Source organism: Lepus europaeus, chromosome 11, assembly GCF_033115175.1.
Source record: "Lepus europaeus isolate LE1 chromosome 11, mLepTim1.pri, whole genome shotgun sequence".
Classification (NCBI taxonomy): Eukaryota; Metazoa; Chordata; class Mammalia; order Lagomorpha; family Leporidae; genus Lepus; species Lepus europaeus.
In genome coordinates this window covers 105,694,238-105,718,663 of record NC_084837.1, presented here as the reverse complement: position 1 = coordinate 105,718,663, position 24,426 = coordinate 105,694,238, and the positions used below count along the sequence as shown (strand labels likewise).

The 24,426-nt window shown below is 53.2% G+C and overlaps 1 protein-coding gene across 2 annotated transcripts in view; it reads right to left on the bottom strand.

Moving 5' to 3' along the window:
• ALPK3 (alpha kinase 3) overlaps positions 1–24,426 on the bottom strand; it is a 47,120-nt gene that overhangs the window by 3,192 nt on the left and 19,502 nt on the right. For both annotated transcript variants that reach the window (XM_062206302.1, XM_062206301.1), the window contains 9 exons: positions 21,784–21,901; positions 19,993–21,208; positions 6,091–8,110; positions 5,390–5,537; positions 4,889–5,016; positions 4,738–4,773; positions 2,330–2,610; positions 1,724–1,812; positions 788–1,011 (listed from right to left, as the gene is read on the bottom strand). In XM_062206302.1, the coding sequence (XP_062062286.1) occupies positions 788–1,011; positions 1,724–1,812; positions 2,330–2,610; positions 4,738–4,773; positions 4,889–5,016; positions 5,390–5,537; positions 6,091–8,110; positions 19,993–21,208; positions 21,784–21,901 (4,260 nt within the window). The remainder of the gene's footprint in view (positions 1–787; positions 1,012–1,723; positions 1,813–2,329; positions 2,611–4,737; positions 4,774–4,888; positions 5,017–5,389; positions 5,538–6,090; positions 8,111–19,992; positions 21,209–21,783; positions 21,902–24,426) is intronic.

Below are 24,426 nucleotides of genomic sequence, written 5' to 3'. Positions count from 1 at the left end.
GCCAGCATCCCATATGGGCTCCGGTTCAAGTCCTAGCAGCTCCACTTCTGATCCAGATCTCTGTTGTAGCCTGGGAAAGCAGTAGAAGATGGCCCAAGCGCTTGGGCCCATGCACCTGCGTGGGAAGACCTGAAGAAACTCCTGGCTCCTAGTTTCGGATTGGCCCAGCTCTGGCCGGGACCAGTGGATGGAAGATTCTCTCTCTCTCTCTTTCTCTCTCTCTCTCTCTGCCTCTGTTTCTCTATAACTCTGCCTTTCAAATAAATAAATAGATATTAAATAGAGAAAGCCTGGGGAGGACTAGTTCAGGGAGGAGGACTCAGGCTTGCTGGCTCCCTTTGCAGGACTTTCTGGGTGACAGGAACATTTCGGTAAAATAAAGAGAAATCAGATGAAGTTGTTAACCTAAAAAAGCTAGCCCAGGTGGAGGGGGAGGGGCGACCACAGAGCTCCCCAGCCAGGAGGGAGGAGAGGGCTGGAAGGCTGCCAGTGTGAGAAAGTCCAGGGCAGACTGAAAGGGGGGCGTGTGCGTTACGGAGTGGATGCCATGTAACATGTGAAATGAACGCCTTCTGAATTTTCAGCCGCCTGCAGCAGGCTCTTCTAAATGCGCTGCAGCAGACTGGGCTGCCCAGACCCTGGGCCGTGTCAGGACCACAGGCGAGACGGTCCCTGTCCAATACACCCTACGGGGCGACTGCACAAGGTAAAGGGGAGTCAGTGCAGAAGCCTTGCAGACTACAGACACGTCTCGTCGCCGTGCCCCTCCCGCCCTCGGCCCTCGTACCTGCCAGGTCTGTGACCAGGAAGCTGCCATTCGTCCACTGATACAGCCAGTGCTGGAAGGTCTGGCACTTCTGCACGGCCTCGGAGACGCTGGAGGCCGCGGGAGGCCCTGCGCAGCCCCATTCCCGGGAGCAGTAGGACTCCAGGGGCTTGCCCAAGTCCTCCTCCAGGGTGGCGTACGGGATGCTGTTTGCAGGCCGGTAGATCAGATACAGGGGGATGATCCTAAACACAGTTTCACCCTGCATGAGCACCAAGTGCGGCCGAGAGGGTGCTTCCCTCCAGCCCAAGTCTGTATTCTTGCATCTAAAACAAGTGCCCTTCCAAGAAGGGCTTCTCAGCCTGAACCCAAAAGACAGCAAGGAAGGCAGCTCCACGCTCCCCACCCCCGAGTTCAGGGTGGGAAATGGAGGCCGTCAGCTTCAGAGTCCTGTCTGTTCTCTGCGGTCAGTGGGCTGGGGAGCAAACACCGGGGTGGCCCAGGCACACTCCGAGTTTGGGTGAGGGCGGAGGCCAGTGGGTGTCACAGGAGCGATGCCTCTACAGAACCCGACCACAGCTCAGGGCCAGGCAGACTGGGGAATGGCAGAGGGAAAGGAGCACACGGCGCAGAGCCCACTCCTGCAGACCCACGCTGACCCTGCCTGTGCACAGAAACACCCTGAGCGGTCCGCCTGGCTCAGCCCCGGCCCCTGCCTCCACGGAGCCCGGAGACTGCGGCAGTCAGCAAAGGCTGAGCTGACGGGTGCGGGGTGTGGGGTGGGTGTGAGACCAAACCCACCAGGGACTTCTCTGAAGTGAGGAGTGAATCGTGCGGCCTCTGTCCCTCGATTGTGTGGGGCTGCCGAGCCTCCTTGCACACGGCCTCCTTACAGGAGGCCCTGGGAGCTGTGGGGTCACTGCCTCTACACCGCGTGTCCCCTCCCTGTGTACTTACTCGGGCACCTCTCCGAAGCCAGGCGCGGCCCGGGCTTCAGCTGCAAAGATCTTGCAGTACTCCCGGCTCATGTTCTGGATCTTGCACCCCTGTGGGTTAGAGGCCATCAAATCTGATTGGCGCAGGAGCTCTAAGGGGGAGGTCACCTGCTAGGGGACTGATGGCGGCTGCCAGCGGAGGATGCAGGGCTGACTCCCCCATGCCCTGCTCTGCCTCGCTTCTCTCTCTTGTACAAGAGAGCTATGAGCTTCTTTTCAGGCAGAAGCTCTCAGAGCGGCTTCGGAACTGCATTTTCTAGAGCTCTATTATCTATTAGTAGGGGCAGCGCCTCGGATGGCTCTGGGGAGAGCAGGGAAGACGACACTTCCATGAGAAAGCAGGTTGGAGATGGGGGAAGGTTGGAAAACCACGGCCCAGTGGCTTAGAAACGCTCAAGCTCTCGGAGGCCAAGTGCCTGGACTCTGGGCACGTGCCTGGCTCCCGCTAGGACCGTCCTGGGAGCCCGACAGGCCTGAGACCGACGTGGCTTCTGCCTCTGTAGTGGGTCTCCCAAAGGGATCCAGGCTGAGAAAGGAGAGGACTCGAGAGAGGACAGGGACAGAATACCTGGATGGTGACGTCGTAGTTTCTCCCCAGGAGAGAAGTCTCACTGCTGGGCCCAAACACAAGCAGACTGGACACCTTGATGATGCACGTGCGGCCCGACTCGAAGAGGGGGTCCAGCCCGTAGATGACCTTGGCCTGGGAGGCCTTCCGAAGGCCACCCCCACGTCCATGCCCTCGGAGCTCCTCGCTCACCAGTCTCCCAAAGAGCTTGTCCCCCCAGCAGCCGGAGTCAGCCAGACCCTTAGCAAACACCATGGGCGTCATCTCAATCTCCTCGCCAACTGAGGGGGAACAGGGGAAAGGTGGGAAACCAGAAACTCCTGCCTGGCCGCCCTGGGGTCCACAGAGAAGGAAGGTCGTGGCGGCCCCCTGCCCTGCCGACCGGCGGCTGCTCACCGGGTATGCACTCCGAGCACCCTGTCTCCTGGGGCCCCTTGGAGCAGAAACTGCCTCTGCTCCTGCCACAGCACTGCGTGGGACCCACCACACCGTCAGTGCTCGGCGAGCTTTTGGGAAGACAAGGGTTTTCTCTGGCAGTGGCAATCAATACAGGACGCCAGGATGATTCTGTTTTAGATTTGGGTGTTTTGACAAAGTGAATAGCTGATTCCATCCGAACCAACACATTGGACAGAAACACAGTTTGCAGGACAAATCCAGCAGCAGGGAGCACCCTCCTGATCGCTAAGTACCCTTTCCCACTAAAAGGATCCCTAAAGAAATGGCTGACTCCAGATCTCGGCAGGAGGTGCACAGGATGGGGCTGTGACATCTTGTGAGACCAGAAAGCATGGAAGTACGGCAAACATTCCTGGAGACAAAAGACACAGGAGCCAACAGGAGGGGCTCCTGTTGGCCAAACATGAGACAATCTTAGCAACAAAGAGGAAGTACTACAATGGAGTGCACGCATCAGATCCATGTGTTCAGACAGGCATCTGTAGAAAACCCAACCCCCCTCAAGCAAACCTCAAATCCAACTGGTCACCTCTGGACAGCGCTAGGGCCTCCAGTCCCTACTCTGAACTCCAGAAAGTAAGGGAGAAAAAGCAAGTAAGGAAGTGTTCACCCTGCCTTCTCTGTCAGAACCATACACACCAGAGAACCAAATAAGCAGTCATTTACAGAAAGAGGATAGAATAAATTAATAATGATAGAATTTTAGCGAAAGAAAGGAAGGAATTAAAATGGATGTCACCCTCAGTGAAGTAGTGGATTACACCACGAGTTGATTTAGGGGTTTCTAACCTTGGGAAAGGGTGGGTCGCGCAGAACACCTGAAATAAACACAGAGCTCAATCTTACCATCAACCAGAGGAACAACAGGTGCCTCAGACAGGATGCAGATGACATCCCCATCACACCTGTGAACTATTCTGGCCAAAGAGGAAGGGCAGCTGAGTCCGACCAAACCTCTACATCCGGTTACCAATGGTAGATGGGGATATAGCCCAGAAAATCCACAACATAGACATTCTACACATCAAGCGACTGCAACAAATAAACAGCGAAGAGAAAACTGGCAAGGGAGGAGGAACTGTTAACACCTACGAGAGACTTCGGACACACAGCAGGCCAAAGCAGTGAGCGGCTGCTGACTCAAATAAGCCAACGCACCTGGGGCAACTGGGGAGGCTTTAGACTGGATGTTTGATGATATTACAGAATTGTTACTAAGTTTTTAGGGGTGAGGTTATATTGGATATAGATTTAAGTTTTTATTTGGTAACTGAACAAAAGGTGGATGAACGAATGAGTGAATGAATGAGGGAATTAATGCATTTTTTAGCAAATGAAACTAAGAATATGTGTACTGCTGGCTGCCTCCCCCGGCCATGCCTCAGTGTGAGCCTTGCAGGCCCATGACAGACTTCCACTAACGGTGGGCTGAGCCATGCCGGGGATGCCCACGCCCCAAGCCGGAGTGCCTGGTTGAAGTCCTGCTGCTCTGATTCCAATTCAGCCTCCTTCTCCTCCCTGGCAGGCAGCGGGTGATAGCTCAGGACTCGGGGCCCTGTAACCCACATGGGTTCCTGGCTCCTGGCTTTGACCTGGCCCAGTCCTGACGTTGTAGCTGGGGGAGGGGGGACCAGCAAATAAAAGCTCTCTCTCTCTCTCACTCTCTCTCTCTGGCACTTGACCTTTTAAGTGGAAGAAAATAAACAAACATTTTTTAAAAATCGCTCAAAGTTTAAAACAAAATGCCAGGCACCTCACCATCACCAGGGAGCCTGCTAAAAACGCAGCATTCCTAGGCCCGACCTGGACGTCGCAGCCGTCTGCAGCAGGTGTTAAGAAAGCGCACACTCAGCGGTTCCTGTGTGAGTGCAGGGACCGGGGGCCCTGGGCAGGCTCGGCAGGGACGAGGGAAGAAGCACCGCCCCACCTCCCCGAGGGCACCCCCGTACCTTCACCTTCTTCTCGGGAGATGAATCCGGACAGCACTGCGAGAGAAGAGGAAAGAGGGCAGCTGCCCCGGCTGCCCTGCCCTGGGAGGGACCCTCCCTGCACGTGGCTGCTGCCCGCCCCGGGGGCCAGGCGGCGGCTGTGCACACTCACCCTCGGGGCTGAGGCAGAAGTCGGTGGAGGCCGAGCCGTGCTCATTGTGGATGGTGCATCGGTACACACCGCAGTCCACAGCGGACGCCTGCACGATGGCCAAGGCCGCCGGCCCCTCATCCCCGGCACTGCAGAGTGAGATCCGTCTGTAAGCCTGCAGGCGGCACGGGGCCACCCCTCAGGCCCAACAGTCCTCCCACCCTACTCTGGGGCTGCTCTGAACCCAGGCGCTTGGGGGCTCTGGGAGCAGTAGGAGCTGGTCTGGGATTATGCTGATCTGGTTTGTGGCCCTGACACTTGTTGGCTGTGAGACTTCCGGAAAGTGACCTAAGAGCTCTGGGCTTCAGCGTCCTCATCTCTCCCATGGGCAGAAGGGAGTCTCCCTCCTAGGGCTATTGTGAGGATTAAAGGAGGTGTGGCCTCCAAGTGCTAGGGCAATAACCCACACCATCACCGTAATAGGGAGCCCGGTCGGCCAGCCATTGTACCCACTCGGCTTACCTCCTGCCCACCTCACCCACTGGGCGCTGGTCCTTGGCCCATGTCAAGACCGAGTCACTGAGGATGTTGAAAAACTGGCACCAGAGCTTCAGGCTCCCGGAGGCATCAGGAAACTGCTCCACCCGGATCTTCCGGATCACCTGGGGGGCTGGGAGGAGCCAGAGCGGAGGTAAGAGGGAGGAGCCACGGCCCCCTCCTTGGGTCCACCCTGCTATATCCCTGCTTCCCCAGGGGTCCTTGGTGGCCAGGCCAAGTCTCACCCCATCACGTCATGGCCCCTCCCATGTCAAGCACGTTTTAGTTGGTCCTCGCTCACAGCGAGGTGCGTGCTCCTGGCCCACAGAAGCAGGGTAGTGAACCAAGTGCTCCAGTTGCCCCACGGCCCTGTAGCCGTGGGAGGAGTCCAATGAGAGGGCTGTGGCCACGACCCGGATGCTACTGAAGCCAGGCTTGCCCCAAGTTGTTGGCACCTTCCCTCCCATGCAACCCAACTCATTTTACAAAGTTGATGCATCACTGTCCCCCTTTCACAGGGTGGCAGAGCCAAGGCGAGACCCAGGCCCAGGCCCTTCTGATCCAGAGCTCATAGATGACAGCGAAGAATGTCTTCACCAGGTAGGCGTCCAGGCCCGCAGGGTGCCGATGGCCTGCTTCTTGGCAGCCCCCACCCCGAAGCGTGCCCTGCCCTCCCTGCGGCTCACCTTTGAGCTGGTCTTGGGCCTTCCTGGGCTTGGCCAGAGATTCCTGCCGGCCTTCATCCGGGCCCAGCTCTGTGTCCGCACCACTGGCCTTGGGGCCGGAGCCCAGAGCCGGATCCTCCTCTGCCCGTGGCACCTCCAGCATGGCCGCCCTTCTGCCCTGGGTAGGGGAGCGCCTCTCCCGCCCCGGAGTCCCCGGGGACCCGGGTGCCAGGCTCTTCCGGGATCCCCGTGGGGAAACTGTGGGGCTCTCTCTCTCTTCAGGCTTGGCTGCCTCCCCGTCTCCTGCTGCCCTGACCTTCGGGAGAAACCTCTTCCTCCGGGCCCCCAGCGCCAGCTCCTCAGGGGTAGCTGCAGGCAGGTCTGTCAGAGGCTCCCCTGGGACCTCGTCCTCTTGGAAGGGCTCCTGGGCCCCGCCCCCTGCTGAGAGCAGTCCCTGCCCAGAGGCTGCCTGCCCCAGGGGCCCACCAGGCCCCTCAGGGGAAAGCTCTCCCTCCCCCTCGCTGGGTCCTTCAGAGGCCAGCTGGGTGCCCTCCTCACCTACCACGATGGCGGGGACAGTGAGCGGGCTGGGGCCTGGGCCGCGGGAGCCCTGGGCCGCGGCCAGAGCCCGCTGGCCAGCCTGCACCTCGCGGTCCAGGAGGCCGGTGAGGCGGCGGGAGGTGCAGGGGCTCAGCAGCAGGGTCTGTGCGCTCTGCACCAGGTGGTTGTTCTCCACGCGCTCCAGGATGCGCCTTGATGTCCGCGGACTCAGCCCAGCCACCTCCACGGTGGGGGCCAGAGTGGATGGGGCGGCCAGACCGCCCACCGCAGTGCCCTCCTGAGCCTCTGCCCCGGCCCCGCTCGCCTCGGCGCTGGACAGCTTCAGCAGCAGAAGCAAGTAGTTCTTCAGGGAGTCGATGAGGCCAGGATCACAGCTGCGGGGCCCTGAGGTCCCCCCTTCCTCGGGTGGTGTCTTGGCACAGGCCCCCTCACTGCTGGCGGCCAGGGTTTCTGATGGGTGACCCTGGGAAGGGGGCCCCGGCCCCAGGTGCAGAGTGGGGGCAGAACTCAGCAAGGCCTGGTCTGCAGAGGGCTGGATGGCAGCTGTGCCACTGTGCTGAGCCGTAAGGGTGCTGGGCAGCCCCTCCCGTGGGCTGCTGGTGGGGCCCATCCCTGGAGGAGAAGGCACACTGGGCCTCTCCTGGCTCGGGCCAGCTGCAGGGCAGCCCCCCAGGTCCACACACAGCATGCCGCCTGGCTGCGCCTCCGTGGGGCACGGGAACAGCGGGTCCTCCTGCAGGGCCCTGACGGGGCCTGGCCACTCTGGCCCTGGCCCTCGTTCTCCTCCCTTCTGCTCCAAGCTCCCCCCGGGAGGCGGCTGGGCAGGGCGAGTAAGTGTTTCTCCATGGGTCTCTGGGGCTGCTACTGCTGCCTCCTCGGGTCTGAGCAGGAAACCAGGTTCCTCTGGGACACAAGACCCTTCTGGGGTCTGTGCAAAGCCTCCGGTGATCTGAGCAGGCCTCGGACCCTCCGGAGACGGGAGCTGAGAGGCTGCGGTCGGTGGGCTGAGGCTGGTCACGGACTGCGGCTCCAGCTGCCCCGTTGTGGCTGTGGCTGCACTCCCCCCTGACTGTGTCCCCTTTGCTTCCCACATCCATGTGCCTTCCTGAGTCTTCTTATCAGCCTGTGTCCTTTCTGCCTGTGTCACCACACCCCTCTGGGAGCTCTCGTCTGACTGCGGCCTCTCACTTTCTTGGGCTACAACTTCTACCTGCATCTCCCCCTCTGCCTGTGTCCTCCGGCTTCTCCGTGCCCCGTCGCCCCAAGGCCTCCCCTCCACCTGCGTCTCTCCCCTCAACTGCCGATCCTGCTCGCCTCCGGCTCTCTGGTCAGCAGATGACGGCCCTCCAGCCTGGGAGTCTGTGTCCATGGGCTCGATGACGTCATGGCTTCTGGAGGTGCCACCACCACCAACGGAGGCGACACCAGAGCTGCCGCCGGCCAGGGTGGCTGCACTTGTGGTGGCCTGGGACTCCGGGACCTGCAGACACAGGGACAAAAGCAAGAGCTGAACAACTCGCACGCTAGGATCTCGCCCAGCATGGCACCAGAACCATCCTGCTAGAGGCCTCGCGGGCCTACTGGGGTTAGGGCACAGGCACATGATGAAACCTCGGTTCCTCGCCCAAGTCTAGACTAGGGAACAGCCAGCACCCAGGCCCCACTCTGGCCCTTCCAGCCTTGCCCCAAAGACTCCTGCCTTTCCCGAAAGGCCCCACTCTTGGGCTCTCCCAGCTCCCAGCCCTCAGGAGCCTCTCCCCAGGGCTCCCAGAGCAGTCACTTTGTCCTTGTCCTTTTCCTGTGGCACCAACAGCCACAGAACTGGACAGAACTGCGGGCAACGTGGGGGAGTGCCAGAGCCCAGCCTCAGGGAGCACCTACTGGTTACGTGGGGGAGGGGCAGTAACAGGCTGCCTGCAAACAGAGGGTGAAGTAACCAGAACAGAAGCGCGAGAGCATCCCCCCGGCACCCTGGCGAAGACCTCCTACAGGCCAAGCCCAGGCTGGACCCCTAGCTATCACACGGCATACCTCACTGCTCACACACGTGACACATTCATGAGAGGTCAAAGAAGGGGAGGGATCTGTCTTATCAGGCAGTATGTGGCAGAGTTCAGAACAGAAGCTGGGGGGCACTGTGGCGCAGTGGGTTAAAGGCTCCGGCCTGCAACACCGGCATCCCACATGGGCACTGTTCGAGTCCCGGCTGCTCCTCTTCTGATCCGGCTCTCTGCTATGGCCTGGGAAGGCAGAAGAAGATGGTCCAACTCCTTGGGACCCTGCACCTGCATGGGAGACCCAGAGGAAGCTCCTGGTTCCTGGCTTCGGATCAGCTCAGCTCTGGCTGTGGCCGTCATCTGGGGAGTGGACCAGCAGAATGAAAGACCTCTCTCTGTCTCTGCCTCTCTCTGTAGCTCTGTCTTTCAAATAAATAAAATAATTCTTAAAAAAAAAAAAAAAAGAACAGAAGCTGGGTGCACCCGCTTCAAAGCCCATATTCTTTGCTATTACACTGTCATGTCACCAAGTCAAAGGACTTTCTGTCTAATCAAGACACTACTTTCTTTGCCTCTTCTATTCAATAGCATCAGAACAAGCAAACAACAAAGCAAACTTCATTGTTCGTGAAACTAGAGGTAAATAAGACAATCTCAAAAACCAAGCCACAGAGGACAAATGCTACCAAAAACAGACAGACGCAGACCCTGTGGGGCAGAGGAACCAAGCTGTTGTGGGGCTGGGCTGGAGGCAGGTGCCCGAGTATGCCAGCAGAAACAGTCAGTGTGGGGAAAGGCCTCCCCTGGAGGACCGGGTAGAAGCAGAAGACACAGGCATGGACCCAGCAGAGACAGGGAGAGGAGAACAGAACACCAACAAACCCTCCATGAGAAACCTCCCCAGCATCACTGCACTAAGAAGACTGGTGCTGAACATACAAGGACTCAACAAACACTGTTCCCACGAGCCCAGAGAACAAACTTCAGTCCAACAAAAGATGATTAAGGAAACCATAGCAAAAGAACAAATGGCAAGACTAACTATAAGTACATTCAGTTTCTATGGACACATTACACACACATTACATATGCATCATATATTAATACATATTACACACATTACATATTAATACATATGACCGTATATGACACATTAACACATATTAACATACACCTGTGGAGCCACGGCTGAACGCAAAAGGAGCTTGGAGTGGAGGTCAGGGTGCCAATCCCACGTGCCTTTATGACACAAACACAAGACAACTAGCACCAACGTGGAAGGAAAGACGTCAAGCAGAGAACATTCCTTGATTGTGTCATGTGTAAGACCCAGGAACCAAAGATGCTACCCAAAGCTGAACAATCAAGGGACAGAGACACAGGACATCCAATTACACAAATATAATCCCTCAGAAGTGAGACTTGGCTAATGGGAGGTGGAGGACAGCAGGGGACACGCAGGGAGGAAGTAGAAACACTACCCTTTCTCACTGTAAAGAACTGACAGGTAATGACAAAACAGATGAACATATGGAGAAAATTCAAATGATAAAATATAATAAAAATGATAAAGTATAAGAAAATTAAAACGATAAGATAATTTGCTATCTATAGATAATTCTAAACATAAGAACCACATACAGGGGCCGGTGTTGTGGCACAGCAAGTTAAGCCACCACCAGTGGCGCCAACATCCCGTACGGGTGCTGGTTCAAGTCCTGGCTGCTCCACTTCTGATCTAGCTCTCTGCTAATGCACCTGGGAAAGCAGTGGAAGATGGCCCAAGTGCTTGGGCCCCTGTACCCATGTGGGAGAGAGACCTGGAAGAAGCTCCTGGCTCCCTGGCTTCAGATTGGCCCAGCTCCTGTCACTGTGGCCATTTGGATTCCCATTGATGGAAGACCATTCTTTCTGTCTCTCCCTCTGTCTGTAACTCCACCTCTCAAATAAATAAAAAAATATTTTAAAAATGTTTCCTAATTGCCCTTACGATTTCCTTTGTGACCCATAAAACTATGTTTTTAAATCTAGAAGTGTTTAGAGAGTTTCCTATTGTATTTCTGTCATCAATTTTTAGCTTAATTCCATTTTAGCCAGAGCACATATCTTATATGATTTAAGTTTATTTTAGTTTTGTTCATTTTTGTCCCATGACCAGAATAGAATACAATCTATTTTTTTAAAAGATTTATTTATTTATTTGAAAGTCAGAGTTACACAGAAAGAGGAGAGTCAGAGAGAGAGAGAGAGAAAGGTCTTTCATCCACTGGTTCACTCCCCAGATGGCCACAACAGCTGGAGATGGGCTGATCCGAAGCCAGGAGCTTCTTCCAGTTCTCCCATGCAGTGCAGGGACCCAAGGACTTGGGCCATCCTTCACTGCTTTCCCAGGCCACAACAGAGAGTTGGATCGGAAGTGAAGCAGCCAGGACTAAAACTGGCACCCATATAGGATGCCGGCACAGCAGGCGGCCGCTTTACCTGCTACATCACAATACCAGCCCCTTTTAAGAGTCTTTTTATTGTCTTGACTTTTTTATTTTTTTAAAAGATTTATTTTATTTATTTGAAAGACAGAGTTACAGAAAGAGGTAGAGACAGAGAGAGTCTTCCATCCACTGGTTCACTCCCCAGATGACCACAACAGCCAGAGCTGTGCCAATCCGAAGCCAGGGGCCAGGAGTTTCTTCTGGGTCTCCCACATGGGTGTAGGGGCCCAAGGACTTGGGCCATCTTCTACTGCTTTCCCAGGCCATAGAGAGAGCTGTATCAGAAGAGGAGCAGCCGGGACTAAAACAGGTACCCATATGGGACGCCAGCACTTCAGGCCAGGGCTTTAACCCACTGCGTCACAGCGCTGGCCCCTGTCTTGACTTTTCAGCAGTTTGATTATGATTTTTTTGCAATGTGGAACTCTGTAGGATTCCTCTGCTTGGATTGAAGAACTTTTTGATCTGCAGGCTTACATCTTTTGCCAAATTGCAGATGTTTTCAGCCATTATTTCTTCAGATATTTCTTCCTGTACCACACTATTTCTCTTCTCCCAGTTACCCACTAACAAGAACATTAAATCTTTTGATATTGTACTCCAGGTGCTTGAAGCTCTGTTAATTTCATTTTTAAAAATATTTTATTTATTTATATGAGAGGCAGAGTTACAGATAGTGAGAGGGAGAGACACAGAGAGAAAGGTGTTCCATCTGCTGGTTCACTCCCCAAATGGCTACATCGGCAAGAGCTGTGCCAATCCAAAGCCAGGAGCCAGGAGCTTCTTCTGGGTCTCCCACATGAGTGCAGGGGCCCAGGGACTTGGGCCATCTTCCACTGCTTTTTCCAGGCCAAACCCTGGAAAGAGAGCTAGATTGGAAGAGGAGCTGCTGGGACTCAAATTGGTGCCCATATGGGATGCCAGCACTGCAGGCAGAGGATTAACCTACTGTGCCACAGCACCAGCCCCCATCTGTTAATTTCTTTTTTCTTTATTTTTTCGCCCTCTCTTGTTTAGACTGAATAATTTCTATTGATCTAACTTTAAGCTCACTGATGTCTTTCTGTTATCTATCATTCTGCTGTTGTGCTCAATCAGTGTTTCCATTTCAGTCACTGTATTTTTCAGTTCTAAGCTTAACATTTGGTCTTCTTTGAATCCTTTATTTCTTGACTGAGATTTCCTAAGTTTGCATTCATTTTTCAGAATTTGTCAACTTTTACAGTAGCTGCTTTAATTCAGATAATTCCAACATCTACATCATCTTGGCATTGTAATTCTTTGTCTTCCCTTCCAAGTTGAGATTTTTCCGACTTTTCATGTGTCATGTTTTTTTAAAAAAAATCTTTTTCCTTTTTTTTTTTTTTTTTTTTTTTTTGCTATATCCTGGACATTTTTAGCATTATGGGACTGTGGTTCTTATTTAAGTCCTATGGAGAATAACATTTTGTCTTAGCAGGCAATCTACTTGGTTGGGTTCAAATTACATTCCCTTTAGCTCTCTGAGGGTCATTTCAATACCAGTTCCTTTTTCTAAGGCTTTCCAGTATTACCTGCATCTGTACTCTGTATGTGCCATCCAGTGCCCAGTCCAGGACTTGGATGAGGTCTGAGAGCTCCGTTCTCAATTCTATTTAGAATTATACCCATGTATGAGCAGTATGGGGAAGAGCCCAGAAAGTTATAAGGAGTTTAAAAACTCAGAGATCACAAATAACTCTCAGAGGTCATTTTCCTTGAGAGGTCCTCCCTCTCCTAATCTCCCTAGTACTTTCTTAGTCCCCAGGGCTCCCTTTGTCACTCCTCTAGCCAGATAACTGGGAATTCATTTACCTCTCTTTGCCACTTACTTTCAGACACAAGCCTGTGCCCTGGACCAAGGAAGAGATCCAGGAGAGAAAAAAAGCAACAGGGGTTCATCCTACTCATGTAAGACCAGAGCGCCTATGAGTGAAAGGGAAGGTTCTCCTCCATCCAAATTTCAGGCACCTGTAGCATCTTTCCCACTCCTCAAGCCTGATCCAGAGGTCTTTCAGAGCTCTCTGTTCATGTGGATGCTTACTTCTGGGTTTCAGATTGCATTAAGACAAGGCCATGAAAAGACCAGAAGTGGTTTTTTGTTGTTTTTAAAAAGAGGTAGCACTGCTGTTTTGGTGGTACTTTGAATTCTAGTCTTCTTTCCCAAACTGTCTGCTATGATTTGCTCTTCAAGGTTGTCAAAAACACCATGCATTTTGTTTGTTTTCACTGCATTCAATAGGAGACACAGGTGGAGGTAGAAAAACTGGATTTGCCATAGTCATCACAACTAACTTAACATTAGTTGTTATATTTTTAAGTCCTGAAACTACATGGTTCATTTTGAAGTCTTTGGTACTTTTTATAGCTTCTAATTCTCTGCTGAAATCCCTAATCCTGTTTTTTTTAATTTCTTATTGATTTGAAAAGCAGAGAGACAGATAAACATAGGCAGAGCTGGTTCACTCCCCAAACACCCACAACAGCTGGGGCTGGGCCAGGCTGAAGCAAGGAGCCAGGAACTAAATCCAGGCCTCCCACACAGATAGCAGAGACCCAACTAATCAAGGAATCACCTGCTACCTCTCAGGATGCACACCAGCTGGAATCAGGAGCAGAGCTGGGGCTTAAACGTAGGCACCATGATATGGGATGTGGGTTTTTAACTGGTGTTTCAACCACTAGGCCAAACACTCACCCACTTTTTAACTTCTTAAATATGTAAGTATAAAGTTCCTATCTGATAATTCCAAAAGTTAGAAAACTGTGGGCCCATCTCTACTGTTTAATGCTCTTGCTGTTTCTTTTTTATGTTTTCTTGTCTTTTATGCCTACTTATCTTCACATTAGGTTTGAATATTAGGTTTGAACAGTTTTTCAAAAGTAATTTGAGGCTTAAGGTAATGCTGTCATCCTCTAGATGTGATTTTGTTGGCACCTACCAAGTGCTTGGGAGAAGTAGGTATCTGTCTTGAATTACCTTAATCTAATTTCAGCAACTGAAATCTCTCTTAGTCACCCTGGTTACCTCAGAGCTCATCAATATCTCAACACCCAAGAGGCAGTCTCAGAAGAGATCTTAGGTGAGGGCACAGGAAAGCAGCCCCTGAGGACACAGAGGCCAGTTTCCATCCACCAAGTGCCTTCACCAAGACTGCTTCTTCAGGGGGGACCGCGTGGCTGGACTGGACAGGAAGCTCTCACAGCATTCTGAAAACCCAAGAGGCCTCAGTCCTAGCGTCTGCTCCTCATTAATAACCGAGCAGGAAGTCTAATGCAAGCTCCCAGCACTGACCCTGACTCCCAGGGAAGGAATGCAAAGTGGGCAGAGGGAGGGAGCACTGGCACCAACGCCCAGGAACAGAGACGCTCGTAAGAATATGCTGGAGGGCTGGCACTGTGGCGTGGCGGGTAAAGCCGCTGCCTGCAGTGCCAGCATCCCATATGGGCACCAGTTCAAGTCCTGGCTGCTCCACTTCTGATCCCGCTCTCTGCTATGGCCTGGGGAAGCAGTGGAAGATAGCCCAAGTGCTTGGGCCTCTGTACCCATGTGGGAGACCCAGAAGAAGCTCCTGGCTCCTGGCTTCAGATCAATGCCACTGTGGCCATTGAGGCCATCTAGGGAGTGAACCAGCAGATGGAAGACCTCTCTCTCTGCCTCTGCCTCTCTGTAACTCTGCCTTTCAAATACGTAAATATTTAAAAAAAAAAAAAAAAGAGAGAGAGAGAGAGAGAGAGAGATATGCTGGGCCCACAGAAAGCAAATGACAGAACATAAAAAGAGATGAAAAAGTAAACTTGAAGTAATGGAAATAAATACCATGCCCCCAGGTGAGAAAGCTAAACATGAAGCTATTGGTTTTTCAAAACCAACTCTTCCACTTGAGGTAATTCTGATGTACACAGCAACAGTACAGAGACAGAAGGCAGACTAGCGGTTGCCTGGGCCGGGGACCAGGGCTGACCGCAGGGATCTTCTGTGGGAGACAGAAATGTCCTGAAGCTGGACTGGAATGGTGGCTGCTGGACTGTACACTTCAACTAGATTTTACAGAGTATACAGCATACCTCCACAAAGCTACTTACAGAGAGAGACGGGGGAGCGCGAGAGCAACTCTTACCAAAAGACTATTCAAAATGCAAACCTGCCTATAGTTATCCAGGAAAGGATTTAATAGGAATTATAATCTTACTGAAATTTATGACTTAAAAAATGGGTGGCCATAAAATACAAAGTTAAAAACACAATGGTATCTGGGAGTTTGAAGAATTTTAAGCAATGATTCTAAAAAGTTTTCCTAGAGAAATAAGCAAGAGATAATAGCAAAGAAAACATTTAAAAGGAGTTTAAGAGAAGAACTTTTACAGCCAGAAATTAAAGCTATAAAAAATAAAACAAGATTGTCTTATAAGAAGTAGATTAATGGATGATGATGGAGGTCCATGTAGGAAGTAAAATAGGTCCTCACGCACACAACAATTGGTACATAAAGACACAGGGAGGGCACTGGGGCATGCAGGTTAAGCTGCCACTTGTAATGACTGCATCTCATCACAGAGTACCTGGATTCAAGTTCTGTCTGCTCTGCTTCCAATCCAGCTTCTTCCTAATGCAGGCCCCAGGAAGCAGCAGGTGATGGCTCAAGTACCTGGGTTCCTGCCACCCATGGGAAAGACCCAGATGGAGTTCTGGGCTCCTGGCTTCAGCCCGGCCCAACCTTGGCTGTTGCAGGCATTTGGGGAGTGAACCAGCAGATATAAGATCTCTCTGCCTTTCAAGTAGATAAAAATAAATAACACACCTTTTAAAAAATAATAAATATTTACAAATAGATAAGGGCTGAATGTTCCTAAATGGTGTTGAGGAAGTCACCTATCAGTCAAAAGTCAAGCTAAGGGGCCAGCATTGTGGTGTAGCACGTAAAGCTGCTGCCTGTGACGCTGGCATCTTATATGGGTTCAAGTCTTAGCTGCTCTGTTTCCAGTCCAGCTCCCTGCTAATGACCCTGGAAGAGCAGTGGGAGACGGCTCAAGTGCTTGGGCCTCTGCACCCACGTGGGAGACCCAGAAGAGTCTCCAGCCCTTGGCTTCTGTCTGGCCCAGCCCTGGCATTTGGGGAGTGAACCAGCAGATGGAAGCGTGCTCTCTCTCTCTCTCTCTCTTGCTTTTTAAGATTTATTTATTTGAAATGCAGAGCTACAGAGAAAGAGAGACAGAGAGAGAGGTCTTCCTTCTGCTGGTTCACTCCCCAAGTGGCAGCAATGGCTGGAGCTGGGCTGATCTGAAGCCAGGATCTAGGAGCCTCTCCCAGGTCCTCCATGTGGGTGCAAGGACCCAAGGACTTGGGCCATCCTATACTGCTTTCCCAGACCATCAGCAGGGAATAGGATCAAAAGTGGAGAAGCCTTGAACTGGTACCCATATGGGATGCCCGCACTGCAGATGGCCAGTTTACTCGCTATGCCACAGCACTGGCCCCTCTCTGTCTCTCTCTCTTTCTGTGTCTCCCTTTCTCTCTCACTGTAACTCTGACTTTCAAATAACTGAAATAAATCTTTTTTTAAAAAATCAAGCTAAAAACTGATGCTATACTAAACACTTAAATTCCAGATTAACAGTCAAGTGAAAGAATCAAACAACAAAGATTAGAAAAAATATCGATGAATATTTAGTCTTCTAATAGGAAAGCATAAACCCTGTGGAAGAAATGGTTAAAATATTCATAATATTATGGCATCTTTCGTGGCCATTAAAATGAAGTTTTTCACAGGGCTTTTAGGAACCATGGGGAGACACTCTCACAATAATGAAAAGCAGGACATAAAACTGAATCAAAGCAACAGTGTAAATTAAATTTTAAAAATACTAAAATGATAAAACTACACACACCCATAAAAAAGAATGGTGGGTGCCCCAAGCCATCCCATCACCTCTCGGATGATAATTATCTCCGGATGGTGGGCTATAGAGAAATTTTTACTTTCTCCTTTGAATTTTACAGTCCCCTCCCCTTCATGTTTTCTAGTATGGCTACATGTTTCTTTTATAATAAGAAAAATAAGGCTGCTATTTAAAAAAAAAAAAAAAAGATTTGGCGGGATAAGAATACAAAAAGCAATCAAATTCATTGACTGCAAAAAAGCTTAAAATGTAGATAGGTGCTGAATTCACATTTCACGTGGAGACTGCTTCACAGATTCCTAGAGCTTAATAAAGTAGAAACCACACAAGATTTTGCAGGAGCCTGGGAACCAAGCACCATGCCGGGAGGCCGAAGGGGCGGGGCTGGCGCTTCCTCCCAGGCCAGCCAGCAGCCCAGCAGCCCGGCAGCCGTCCTGGTGTGGGGTTCCCACCCCGGCAGGCAGGCAGGCAGATGGAGAAGCCGCATTCCCAACAAACTTGGCTGCCAGCCCGGTCACTTCCTAGATGAGCTCCCTAGGGGCCTCCGAGGGCGTCTCCTGGGAGAGGCCCCGCTGCCCAGCCAGTGTGCTGTCGGGCACGCAGGGCAGCCCCACCGAGCTTCCCCTGGGCCACTGTGAACTCCCCACACCTGTGACCAAAGTCCAAGTGGGAGCAGCAAGGGCAGGCACAGATGACAGGGGCTGGTCTGAGTCCTTGGGGTATGCGCCACTCCAAAGCCCATTCAACTACCTGAGCACGCACTGATACAAACTGTCTCCGAGAGAGCCCCTCCAGTTCTCCACCAAGCTCCCTCTCCCCTGCCTCTCCAGTTTCTACCACTGTTCTAAGGGAACACTCATGAGAAACAGGGATTTCCAACCATCCCCCCCCCCCCACGGAGCCTCTACTTCCAGGACCAAGACTCCTGCACCCCCACCCCCCAGAAATAGTCTTAGTTCCCCATCAAACCAGAGGCCGTCTCCACGTAGTTCATAAAAAGAAACACAGGACACCCAAGTTAAGTTGGAATTGAAGTTAAGTTGGAATTGGAATTAACTGGGTGTTAAGTTGGAATTGAAGATATATAACCAATGATTTCTCAGTGTCAATATGCCCTATTTGATCCACCCCACCCCACCCCACACCACCCTTGAAACACTTTTAGCTTCTGTCACTCGTCAGAAACACTATCTGTTACAGGGGCTGGTGTTTGACCGGAGTGCTCCAGATTCCAGCTGCCTGCTAATATACACCCCGGGGGGCAGGGGATGGCTTAAGTGGTTGGGTCCCTGCCACCCACATGGGAGACGCAGGTGAAGGTCCAGGCACCTGGCTGCGGCTCTGGCCCAGAAGATCTCAGTCTGTCTCTATGTCCTTATATCTTTCAAATAGAAAATGAAGATTAATGTAGGCCGGCGCCGTGGCTTAACAGGCTAATCCTCCACCTTGCGGCACCGGCACACCGGGTTCTAGTCCCGGTTGGGGCGCCGGATTCTATCCCGCTTGCCCCTCTTCCAGGCCAGCTCTCTGCTGTGGCCAGGGAAGGCAGTGGAGGATGGCCCAAGTGCTTGGGCCCTGCACCCCATGGGAGACCAGGAGAAGCACCTGGCTCCTGGCTTCGGATCAGCGAGATGCGCCAGCCGCAGCGGCCATTGGAGGGTGAACCAACGGCAAAAAGGAAGACCTTTCTCTCTGTCTCTCTCTCTCACTATCCACTCTGCCTGTCAAATAAATAAATAAATAAATAAAAATTTTTAAAAATTATAAAAAAAATTAATGTAATAAATACTGTCCACTATAAAACACCATCCTCCTAAAACCTCCCATGAAGCACTGTCCTGCCTCAGCCCTGGCACAGGGGACGCGGCCACAGGACACATTATTTCCTCCTGTCGATTACTCTTACCCCTGGTTCACAATGCTGGCCTCCATCTCCTCTTTCCTGGATGAGTGGACACCCCGTGACCCGTCTCCACACGGAACATCATCTTCTCTGTGGACCCCCTGTCCCCAAGCGAAACGTGTGCCTCTCTCTCCTGCCAGTGAGATCTACACTGGCTTCCAGGCCTGGGCTAAGCACCCTGCGTCTCACAACAGCCCATGAAGACAGACCCTGGCAACTTTACTACCTGTCCAAGATCATACCACGTCAAGGGTCGTCAGACTTGCGCATAGACATAGCTGACTCCAAAACTTGGATAAACCCAGGGTAAACCAGCACCTGCCGCATACTTAGTGGTTTTCAAAATTCTTTTTTTCTAAAGTTAGAGTCACAGAGAGAGGGAGAAACAGATAGAGACAAAGACAGATGTCTTCCACCCACTGGTTCACGCCCCAGGTGGCTGCAACAGCCAGAACTGAGCCAGGCTGACGCCAGGAGCCAGGAGCTTCAGATCCCGGTCTCCCACGTGGGTGCAGGGGTCCCCACTCCTGGGCCATTTTCTGCTGCTTTTCCCAGGCCAGTGGCAGGGAGCTGGATTGGAAGTGGAGCGGCTGGGATACAAACAGCGCCCACACGAGACGCCGGCGTCACAGGCAGTTTTACCCGCTACACCATGGTGCTGGCCCCCAAAAGTCTTCTAACGAGTGTCCAGGCTGACTGCACGCTGCAGCCCACGCTGCCCCTCAGTGCCCCTGTCAAACGCTGTGGCCTCGGCACAGTTCCAGAACACTGGTCCCTTCCTCCACTCCCCTCCAGGACACAGTCCCCTCTGCCGTGGACCCGTAGGCTCTCAGAGACACGCTCAGTCAGGCCACGCTGCCCACACGCCTGGCATCTGGAGACTGGCTGGGTGAGGGCCATGCCTGTGGTCCCCTGCTCCTGGTGGGAACTGTGTGCCCTCCCCACCCCTTCTATAAATAGCCCACTGCTCCCTGGCTGCTGAGCAGTTGCAGCAAGAGTTTCCATGAGGTCAGCTTCCCAGGGCGGCCTCCAGGCACCCCACACCCTCACTCACCTCTCCCGGAGTCCTGTGGACAGCTCGCCCCTGCGAGGGGCTGTCGCGGGTGCTGTGTCTCCGCCGGGCAGGGGGTGTAGGCACCTGAGCAGAGCCCTGCGGGGGGGCCTTCCCTAAGCTCTGGGCCCCATGCTCTGGAGCTTGACTCAAGGGATCAACAGGCTTGCTGTCAGCAGTGGGCTCCACTCTGGGTTTCGGAGGGGCAAATCTCTTCCTGTTAACGGGTCTAGTTGGCTGTGGGGCCAAGGAGGGCAGGGACTGGCCAGGAGCAGCAGGCACCCTCTCCCCTCCAGCCTCAATGGACAGCTTCCCTGAGAGGTTCTCTCCAGGTACCCTGACACTTGGGGTCTGCGGCCCCTCCTCGCCCTGAGGCCTGGCTGCCCGGGTGCTTTCCATGTACATGTCCTTCAGGGAGAAATATACTTCCCGGGTAGGGCCTGGGGCAGAGGTATCCTGGGCCTTGTCGTTAGTCCCCATGGCAGAGGCTGGTTTTCCAGTGTTATCAACCCTGGAGGACCCAGGGCCCCGTGAGGCCCTGCCTCTGGGCTGCTCCACGTCCGTGGGCCCCTGTGTGCCCCGGGCATCAGGCTTGTTAGGACTCGGGGTGCTGCTCTCTGAAGAGCGGTGGCTTCGGACTGCCTTCTCTAACTCTGGCTTCCGCACACTTTGCTTAGATTCCTCCTCTTTCTTTTTCTTCTTGGCCCGAGACTCCTTCTTGGGGGCTCTGTGGGGCCCCAGCTCCATGGCCTCACAGATGTACGTCAGCAGGCCATGTTCTCCATCCTCCCCGTTCTCGGGGGCTGCCTCCCCGTTGGTGGGCATCTCTTCAGGAGCAAAGCTGGTGATCAGGCCCAAATCTGGGTGCTGAGCAGACTCTGTGTCTCCCTCCTGCCAAGTCCGGGACCCTTCTTCTGCCTCCCTGGTTGGAGCTGGGGGGACAGGTGCCTGCCCCCCGCTCAGCCGCCGCTTTCGCTGGAAGCGGTCAGGGCTGAGCTTGCGTAAGACGTCAGCTTCCCCTACGGCCTCCTTCCCATGCTTCCAGCTCTGCTCGATCTCGCGCATCTTTGCTGCAGCCTTGCGCTTCAGCTTGGCAAACCAGCGCTGGTGGATCTTGTACTCAGTCATGGTGCCCACCTCCAGGACCCCTGAGCAGGATACAATGCCCTTGGTGTTCCGGGCAGAGGCCTGGTAGATGGCCGCATCTTCTTCTCGACACCTAGAGGTAGGAGCGTGAGGTGCCACCTGGGCTCTCCCAGGAGGCCAGAGCCCTGCTCCCCACAGCCAGAGTCTTCCAGAGTTGAGCATGCTCCCCTCAACGCGGAAGTCCCGCCCCGAGTGCCACACCCACCTCAGACATCACCACGCACAGCACCTCGGGTACAGCTGAGGAAACTGAGGCCGAAAGGAGGGCGGCCACTGACCAAGGTCGTGCTGTCCCGGGGGGGATTAGCGTGGGGCCCAGGAGAGCTCCCTAGGAAGCAGGTGACCAGCACAGCCGTCCTGACGTAGTGGTGACACACTTGCTTTTCTCGGCAGCTGACCTCACGGAAAATAATTTCTGTGGATCAGGACCTCCTCTAGTTGCACTCAGCTCTGACTGTCCCCACCCTGGCCTCAGGGGATCCCAGACACCGGCAGGCAGACGTGGGGCCCTGGTGATTCAACTCAGCCACAGAACCCCGCCCTCTACCTCCAGATACTGCCCGGGTCGCTCCATCCAGCCAACACCGCTACTGAGGGTGGGCTGTGGGCCAGGCAGAGAGGGCGGGACAGGCCCCTGCTGCCCCTCACCTGTATAGCTGCAGTGTGTGGCGGTTGCCCTGGTGAGTGATCTCGTATTTTGGCAAGCCACAGTATCGGTCCAGCTCTGTGTCATCTTTGTACCAGGTCACCTCTGGCTCTGGGTATCCTGAGAAGGAAGCAAGAGATTAGGATGTAAGACGGTGAGTTCTGAAACAGTGGGAGGAGACAACAGGCAGCCACAGCTTCCCCAGACCGCCCAACAGGACCGGGCAGGGCCACCTGCCCCAGGCTTGCGGGAAGCACAGAGCCACTGACACTTGGCTCATTTTCAGACGCGAGGCCCTATCAAAGCTGAAAACATTTCCCTTTCAGCACCTGCAAGGGGAATGTGAAGGAGAAACTTCGTGGCTTCCCATCGAGAAGAGAAGCAAAGAGTTCCGGAAATCTTACCTGGCAGCAATGCTTCCTTTCCGCAGTGGCCCACTGTACACCTCCCTCTGTAGCAGGGACTCTGTCCTCGGATGCCACCTCTTCCCTGGCACCCCACCACCACCGTCAATGCTGACAGCCCCCTGCTTTCATTCCAGGTTCCTAAAGTGTTAGTGCTATCCATCTGTTCATCAGATGGACGGTCCATCTGTTCACCAATTCATTCACTCCTCCATCATCCATCTATCAATTCACCCACGCCTAACTACCCAGCCCATCGCTGTAGTGAGACCACCTGGAGTATCTGCCCAGTCCCGCTTCTCTGGGGACTTCCAGCCCACCCCCAAGGAAGAGCTTCCAATTGTCCAGCAGCAGGCACAAAATCGGTCAAGCCAGTCCAATTTGACCCAGGACTTGAGAATCAGGACCCGGAGACAGACTGGAAACAACACTTGGAGGGGCGGAGCTGCTGCTGCCACACAGACCAGGAAGCAGACAGGCCCAGTCTGCAGTGAGACCTGCAAAAGTGAAGCCGATGTCCACGCTGGAAGAAGAGACAGGAAGCACAGAGTCCCAACACGCTTCCAAGTACCAGGTGCACTCCTTTCTGAGCACAGCTGCCCTCCCATACCCAATTCTGTAACAAACCCCCAACTTACCAATGGATTCTGCCTCACTACTTAAGCTGACTCCAACAAGTGACATTACTAACTGTTGGGAATCAAAGACTCCTAACGTGCATTCATTCAAAGACATGCAAGCAAGCCAGACAGGCACTCTGTTCTCAGGAAACTCTGCGCAGTGGGAAAGAGAAGGCAGCCATGCAACAGCAAGCGCGCAGGCCTGGCCGTGCCCACGTCCACGGTTAAATGCACCCCTATGGAAAGCAGCCTTCACCGATCCGGTCTCCTCGTGTCCAGCCAAGGGCATCTTTCCCACAATTATTACTGTTCTCTGTACCACTGAGTTCTTCCTCTCTTCCCCTTGTTCCTGCCACCACCTGGGCCTGCTGTGTTGTCTCCCTTCTTTAGAAAGAACCTCTTTGGGGGCCAGCGTTGTGGCACAATGCTGCCTGCAATGCCAGCATCCCATATGAGCACTGATTCAAGTCCCAACTGCTCCATTTCCACTTCAACTCCCTGTTAATTCACCTGGGAAAGCAGCAGAAGATGGCCCAAAGGCCTGTGGGAGACCGGAATAGAGTCCCAAGCTCCTTGCTTTGGCCTGGCCCAGTCCCAGCCATTGTGGTCATTTTGGGAGTGAACCTGTAGATGGGAGATCTTTCCCTCTGTAGCTCTGCCTTTCAAATAAATGTCTTTAAAATACAATGGTTTTGTCAGCGCCATGGCTCAATAGGCTAATCCTCCGCCTGTGGCGCTGGCACACCGGCTTCTAGTCCCTGTCGGGGCACCGGATTCTGTCCCGGTTGCCCCTCTTCCAGGCCAGCTCTCTGCTGTGGCCCGGGAGTGCAGTGGAGGATGGCCCAAGTGCTTGGGCCCTGCACCCCATGGGAGACCAGGAGAAGCACCTGGCTCCTGCCTTCGGATCAGCGCGGTGCGCCGGCCACAGCGTGTCGGCCACAGTGGCCATTGGAGGGTGAACCAATGGTAAAGGAAGACCTTTCAGTCTGTCTGTCTCTCTCTCACTGTCCACTTTGCCTGTAAAAAAAAATAATAATAAAATAAAATAAAACGGTTAAAAAAAAAAACATACACACAAACTCTTTTGATTCTATATCCTCCTATATGTGTATCTCCTGCCCCAACTGCTCTGCTCTCTCCTTTTTTTTTTTTTTTTTAAGATTTATTTATTTATTTATTTGGAAGAGTTATACAGAGAGAGGAGAGGCAGAGAGAGAGAGAGCGAGGTCTTCCATCTGATGGTTCACTCCCTAAATGGCTGCAACAGCTGGAGCTGCACCAATCTGAAGCCAGGAGTCAGGAGTTTCTTCCTGGTCTCCCACGTGGGTGCAGGGGCCCAAGGACTTGGGCCATCTTCTACTGCTTTCCCAGGCCACAGCGGAGAGCTGGATAGGAAGTAGAGCAGCCAGGTCTCAAACCACCGCTCGTATGGGATGTGGCGCTTCAGGCTAGGGTGTTAACCTACTGTGCCACAGCATCGGCCCTGCTCTCTCCTTTATAGAAAAAGTCTTTTTTTAAAAAAATTATTTATTTATTTGAAAGGCAGAGTTACAGAGAGGCAGAGGGGGAGAGAGAGAGAGAGAGAGAGAGGGAGAATCTTCCACCCACTGGTTCATTCCCT